The sequence below is a fragment of the Oncorhynchus mykiss genome, chromosome 8 (assembly GCF_057628025.1).
Source record: "Oncorhynchus mykiss isolate SJ-2025 chromosome 8, ASM5762802v1, whole genome shotgun sequence".
Taxonomy (NCBI): Eukaryota; Metazoa; Chordata; class Actinopteri; order Salmoniformes; family Salmonidae; genus Oncorhynchus; species Oncorhynchus mykiss.
Genome location: NC_143029.1, coordinates 51,560,083 through 51,567,456, shown reverse-complemented (window position 1 = coordinate 51,567,456; position 7,374 = coordinate 51,560,083). Strand labels below are relative to the sequence as shown.

General features: G+C 38.7%; 1 protein-coding gene across 1 annotated transcript; it reads right to left on the bottom strand.

The window, feature by feature from the left end:
* Nucleotides 1-264: 264 nt before the first annotated feature.
* Nucleotides 265-7,205, bottom strand: LOC110530022 (leptin receptor gene-related protein). The gene is made up of 4 exons (XM_021612781.3): nucleotides 6,392-7,205; nucleotides 4,104-4,179; nucleotides 3,631-3,817; nucleotides 265-3,186 (listed from the first exon to the last, which is right to left on the bottom strand). The coding sequence occupies exons 1-4, from the start codon at nucleotides 6,405-6,407 to the stop codon at nucleotides 3,082-3,084; spliced, it is 384 nt and encodes a 127-aa protein (XP_021468456.1). The 5' UTR covers nucleotides 6,408-7,205; the 3' UTR covers nucleotides 265-3,081.
* Between the last annotated feature and the right edge of the window lie 169 nt (nucleotides 7,206-7,374).

Genomic DNA, 7,374 nt, shown 5'->3' with positions numbered 1-7,374 from the left:
CATAATGAATGATAGCTAATGAGACACATATAGTATAATAACGTTTTTTTCATTTCATGATATGAGATCATGCGGAAATGTTAATTAATTTGACCCTTCGGTGAAAACAAGACATTATAGCATACTTCTAGCAACATTAAATCAGTATTTAAGTGGTGTTGTTACATTCGGTTATTAATTGGAATATTGCAAAACATAATTCTAGAATGCACTATGGGCTCTCAGAAGGCTATACCAATATAGAATGTAAAAAGTGACTCAAACTTTTTGAATCAGTAAAAATAGTACATTTTACTAGGCACTTTTGGGTGAACAGAAAAGTGGGCACTTCGTTAGAACAAAAAACAGCTAAATGTATAGTATTAACATTCCGTGTGAAAACTCACCATTCATCTACTGTACCAATGTAGCCCATGGTTCACAAAACCCCATTTTGGCTTCTGTCCTCAGTGAAGATAAACATATTAAACACATGTAATTCAAAAATAAATTTGTTAACTTAATAATAAGGGTGTAACATAATTACTCAATTGGAATTAATAATGCGTTTAATAATCATAGACACTCGTCAGAAACCATGGTGGGTGACTCGTGTCTAACTTATTTTCTTAACTGTCGTTTGGTGTTACTGTAAACATTTGCATCAAGGCCTAGAATAAGGCTTTTTTTTGTCTTGGAGCTAAATGTTTAAAATGACAAACTACAAAAACGTGGACTACACCTTGACCTGATTATCTAGTCATACCCAAAAATCATATAAAATAGATATGGATAAACACATACAACCATAAACAAAAGTACACATGTAATCAACTGCAAGAATGAGTATGGGTAGATCATTTGAAATGCTTATACTTAAAATAAGCAAGATACATTTTCAAACAGAATACTCCCTGAAAAGAATAGAAACAGAATGTGGTGATTACAACAAAAATCATTCAACAATATCCGTAATATGATACGTTCATTGAAGCATGACGCATTTATAAGTTGTTGCAATCATATACAGATACATACACAGACATACATATACAGTTGAAGTCAGAAGTTTACATACACCTTTGCCAAATACATTTAAACTCAGTTTTTCACAATTCCTGACATTTAATCAGATAAAAAATTCCCTGTCTTAGGTCAGTTAGGATCACCGCTTTATTTTAAGAATGTGAAATGTCAGAATATTAGTCGAGAGAATAATTTATTTCAGCTTTTATTTCTTTCATCACATTCCCAGTGGGTCAGAAGATTACACACACTCAATTAGTATTTGGTAGCATTGCCTTTAAATTGTTTAACTTGGGTTAAACGTTTTGGGTAGCCTTCCACAAGCTTCCCACAATAAGTTGGGTGAATTTTGGCCCATTCCTCCTGACAGAGCTGGTGTAACCGAGTCAGGTTTGTAGGCCTTCTTGCTCACACACGCCTTTTGAGTTCTGCCCACAAATTTTCGATAGGATTGAGGTCCGAGCTGTGTGATGGCCACTCTAATAATTTGACTGTTGTCCTTTAGCCATTTTGCCACAACTTTGGAAGTATGTTTGGGGTCATTGTCAATTTGAAAGACCCACTTGTGATCAAGCTTTATGTTCTTGACTGATGTCTTGAGATGTTGCTTCAATATATCCACATAGTTTTACTTCCTCGTGATGCCGTCTATTTTGTGAAGTGCACCAGTCCCTTCTGCAGAAAAGCACCCCCACAACATGATGCTGCCACCCCCGTGCTTCACGGTTGGGATGGTGTTCTTCGGCTTGCAAGCCGCCCCCTTTTCCCGCCAAACATAATGATGGTCATTATTGCCAAACAGTTATATTTTTGTTTCATCAGACTAGAGGACATTTCTCCAAAAAGTACTATCTTTGTCCCCATGTGCAGTTGCAAACCGTAGTCTGACTTTTTTTATGGCGGTTTTCGAGCAGTATCATCTTCCTTGCTGAGCGCCCTTTCAGGTTATGTCGATATAGGACTGGTTTGACTGTGGATATAATTACTTTTGTACCTATTTCCTCCAGCATCTTCACAGGGTCCTTTGCTGTTGTTCTGGGATTGATTTGCACTTTTCGCACCAAAGTACATTCATCTCTAAGAGGCAGAACACATATCCTTCCTGAGTGGTATGAAGGCTGCGTGGTCCCATGGTGTTTATACTTGCGTACTATTGTTTGTACAGATGAACGTGGTACCTCCAGGCATTTGGAAATTGCTCCCAAGAATGAACCAGACTTGTGGAGGTCTAAAAAAAAAATCTGAGGTCTTGGCTGATTTCTTTTGATTTTCCCATGATGTCAAGCAGAGGCACTGAATTTGAAGGTATGCCTTGAAATTCATCCACGGGTACACCTCCAATTGACTCAAATTATGTCAATTAGCCTAAAATAAACTTCTAAAGCCAGGACATCATTTTCTGGAATTTTCCAAGCTGTTTAAAGTCACAGTCAATTTAGTGTATGTAAACATCTGACCCACTGGAATTGTGATACAGTGAATTATAAGTGAAATAATCTGTCTGTAAACAATTGTTGGAAAAATGACTTGTGTCATGCACAAAGTAGATGTCCTAACCGACTTGCCAAAACTATAACTTGTTAACAAGAAATGTGTGCATACATACATACAGTTGGAGTCATTAAAAATCATTTTTCAACCACTTCACAAATTTCTTGTTCACAAACTATAGTTTTGTATTACATACATACATACATACATACATACATACATACATACTTACTTACTTACAATTACAATTGTAGAGAGGTGGGTCCTGTCCAGAAACAACCACTCTTCCCTTGGTGATATTTCACCACATGCTTATACCTATCCAGTCTTCACATTGCCTAATCTCAAATCGACCCCTGGATCCTACACCGCATGCACTTGTGGAGATCAGAGAAGATTTGACTGGTATAAGCAATATGGTGAAACTTCCACTTAGCAAGCCTATCAGAGGGCAAGATGGAGCTATTACCATATTACTTACACCTGTCAAATCCTCTCAGATCTCCACAAGTGCATAGGGTCTAGGGGTCCATTTGGGATTGTGGCTCTGTTTGGCCAGAGATTCACAGACGGTCTATACTGCTCCTAGCTGAAGTCGTCTCCCCCTCCAAACCCCAGGAAGAAGCCAAGGATGGTGAGGAAGATGACAACGTTGCCGGCCATCACCAGGCCACAGGCCCCCAACTGGATCTGCAAGAGAACAGGATAATGTTCATTGGGTACCAAACAGAAGAAAACTAACTGAAACAGGGATGGACTACCTGGACTTGTCAAATAAGAAAGGTACATTTTCATTCTCTGTTGTAAAACATCTGAAAATGTTTTCTGTTGTGTGACATGAACACAACCTAGATAGGACACAACTAGTGAAAGTGTCATAATTGCATTTATTATATACACATTACAGGTGTACTAACCACCTTCAGTCACCTTAGCTAGTATTGGGTATCATCGGGACTTGTACTATCTACCTGTCACAACTACATGTAATTTAAGTTCAGCTCTCCCTATCCAAGTCATTATAACCATTATGAGATTCAACACTTTAACTGACCCTGAACCAGTTATTCATGGCATAAAGCAACTAAACCCAACACATGACAGTCATTGGCCATTGACAATATCAGGACTCACTACTGCACGTCGGGCCATTATGATGGGAAGCGCGAACGCAGATACCACAATTCCCGTAGTCAAGAAGTATGCCAGCTCTCTGCATGCGTTGCTGGCCACATCACTGTCATCACTGAGCCTTCTGGATATAAAGGTGGGGATAGGAGCGAGTACATAGAAGAAAAGGACGAAGAGGGGCCAGTACACCCTGTGAAAACAAATCAGTTGTGTTAACATTCATCTAGTTTATTTGTCACAGATTCAGAACATAGCAAACGGCATCAGTGTAACACCTATTGTGGGTCTCGAACACGGGCCACCCAGCCCACATGCAAACCCACTAATCACTGCTCCAATAGGGTTAACCACCTTGGGGGAAAACGTGACACTAATATAGGCATTGCATCGCAGTTAGTTACATAGTTAACTTCCACATTTTGTCCCATTTAGCAAGAGTGTCTCACAGATTTCAGAGGTAGGGGGCAAATACGTACCCATATTGCTCCAAGGCACAGCTCAACAGGAGGAATGTCAAGCCAATGGCTCCACTGAAGGACAACCCAACCAGTGCTATAGGATGACAAAAACAGAAATGTTGAGGTAGTTATAACTTTAGAGACAGGGTACTTAGCAAGATAGAGTGGTAGACTATTCAGTAGTGTCACGACGTTGCCCTCTTTGGGTACAGCGAGTACCATCCCCCTCTCTCTGTCTCCCACAACTAGGCTGCTGTGGTCAGAAAGGTCGTAAATTCCTGGAGGAGATTATCTCCTCATTGCCACAATATAGAGACAGAGTGGATTTTCATAGAGAACAAAGGATTTTCTTCCACCTCACAGAACTTGAGGTCCGAACAACATTTATGTTCTGGAGAAGGTATAAAAGATTGGTGAAGAATCCAGCTACGAACTGGTCCGTTTGGTGCAATTTTGTGGGGCTCATGGGAGACGCTGCGGCCACATTACCATAACGCTGTTTATATAATAACCTCAGATATGAGGTTTACATCTAATTGCTGTATAAGATGAATGAGTGAGGATGATACTGTTTGTAAAATTGTGTAATGTGATTTTGGACTGTTTAATGAAGGAAACTCCAATTCCCTTTTGAGTTGAACTAAATCAGAGACCGCCCATGAGCACAGCTATGGTCAGGCATCCTGGGACAGGCCCTTTTCTGCAATTTCGAATAATACCCCCACCTTGAGAATTTCTCAACAGACCTGTTTCCCTCAATTGCAAGAGGACCAAGGTTTGAGTAGACTGCTGAATATTTTAACCATCCCACGTGGTTAAACTCTTAGACTATCGATACCGACAGAACAAGAACAAGTCTTTGATATTAATTACTAGTCTGCAGCTAGGAATTTGGTATCATTAAACATGAAGAACGACAACCGCCGAAACATCTATAACATGAATGAATGTCACTGAACTATCCATTCTAACCACGACAGAGAAAGGACAGACTCTCCAACCGAAACTAACTTTTCAACATAGATCCCGACGACACACTGAGCGTAAAATATATATATATATTGATTGCAATTGTTCCCGAATGAGTGAGCGTTGATGTGCAAAGGGTTAGCATTTCAATTGTTATAATTATCTCAGTCGATCCCAACTTCCTTTTGTACACCAAGCCGCAAAGCCGGTTTATCCCACTAGGGAAACTTGTTATCATTTCCTTGTAACTATCTACTGTTTGTTTATGCATTTCTGTGAATTACTTAGTAGGTAAATAAATGATTTAAGACAATTGATGTATGGATGACTCATACTGAAGACTGGGTTCGTGCAGATAACCAACAATTTACGACGTTCGGAATGAGACTAACGTGAGGTAAAATAAATAATTAATTAATTAAGAAGACTATTGATCAGATATGAAAATATCTGAAAAGTTATATTAGGAAAATTATAACTTTCTAAATCTGAAAATTTTCCTTGGTGCCCGACTTCCTAGTGAATTACATTTGCCTGATTAGTTAATCACGAAATGCTAATTACAGAGAATCTTTGATAAAAAAAAGTATTCAATGATAGTAAAGACACGACAGTAGAATCTAAGGAGTCAAATGTCCAATCCAGGGCAAGGGATTTAAGTAGGCTATTTCAAATACTCAGGGTTATGACATATACAACTTATAACAGTAGTCCCTCAAGCAAGAGTTGGTTCACAGTTTTCAGTGTGGATTGGCTTCCACCCCCTCTATTGTGAAATTATAAGCACATAATTCTCAAGTAGCCCAATAAATCATACTTGAATCATCAATGTATGGAAATTCACAAGTAATTTGTATCCTTTTGTTATATTTCAATACTGGACAAATAAACATGCATGCAGCTCTGTAAAGTACTTAAGTAAAAAATACTTTAAAGTACTACTTAAGTCATTTGTTGGAGTATCTATACTTTACTATTTATATTTTGACAACTTTTACTTCACTAAATTCCTAAAGAAAATGATGTACTTTTTACTCCATATATTTTCCCTGACACATAAGTAGTAATTACTGGGTGACTTTCACTTGAGTCATTTTCTGTTAAGGTATCTTTACTTTTACTCAAGTATGACAATTGAGTACATTTTCCAACACTGAGTGCACGGTCAATGTATCACAACAAACCAAACGTGATATGTGACAGTAACAAGTGGTCGTATGTGGACTCGATACAGACAATGTTACACCTGACTTACCAGTGGCGGGAAAACCTTTTATGAAAACATGTTAAAGAGTTTTGTAGAGCAAGTACATGTTTTTTTAGTTTTTTTTAATTACCTTTAATACCCGCCATTGTCTTAAACGTCTTAAATTTTCTGTCAGTTCCTCTTCTTTGTGCTTTGTTTGTTGTGTTGACATTCGAGACTGACTTCCTATTTCCTCCTTTGAACTTTTTATTTGCGTCAAACTGACTTTCTTAAAGGAGCTGTTTCTAATACCGACGCGTGCGCAACAATGGGTCAATGGGTCAATTCAGGCTTATATTATTGACAACGTGTAAACTATATTTCGTCTCCTAATGTTTATTGAAAACAAAAAATAAAATGTGCACAATGAACACTTGTCTCTCAAATACATCGTTACAGTGTTGGTTAGTTAGCTAGCATTGACATGAAATCAGTCAAAACAAGACAAGTTATGAAGAACAAGATACAACTAGCTGAAACGAGCCACCTACGATGCCCCACATGCTTCATTGTAGCTAGCTTTGTGGCCACTCACTAACAAAGCATGGCTTTCCGGTGTTGTGCCGAAAATCTCCCCCTGCCAGAATTCTCCCCCCTTCGGGTTCTTCATTGCTGCGACTTGCTTGCTACTTCAGATTTCTGCTCTTTGCTCCTTTGTCTGTTTAGCCTACATTCCGCTACTGATTTTTGTAGCGGATTTAATAAATCTCTCCCATGTCTTATTCGACTAGTATTTTTGAAAGTGTAAGGATAATAATTCAGTCAAAGTTGTTCTGAAATAATTATTGCTTGCCAACAATGGTTAATTCTGGGGTGCGCTCATTTCGCTTGAACGCTTTCTACTTTGCGGAACGGTTTGTACTGAACTACACCAACACCGTTTGGTGCGTGTGGCTTGAAGCAATGACTGACGTATTTAAAAGTGGGTGGCCATGCTGACAGTGTCCCTCAACCCCTTCCCGTTTTTTAACTGGCTGTTCAGTACAGCACCGTTTCCGTACAGCTGAACGTTCCAGAACGTAAAAACATACTGTTGTTTCCACTTTATTGATTTACTAAATAACCAATAGACGA

Excerpts from the sequence above, each read along its gene's own strand:
- LOC110530022 (XM_021612781.3), bottom strand. Across the intron at positions 3,818-4,103 it reads TGTGCCTTGGAGCAATATGG|GGTGTACTGGCCCCTCTTCG; the intron begins GTACGTATTTGC and ends TTGTTTTCACAG. Across the intron at positions 3,187-3,630 it reads TAATGGCCCGACGTGCAGTA|ATCCAGTTGGGGGCCTGTGG; the intron begins GTGAGTCCTGAT and ends GTTCTCTTGCAG.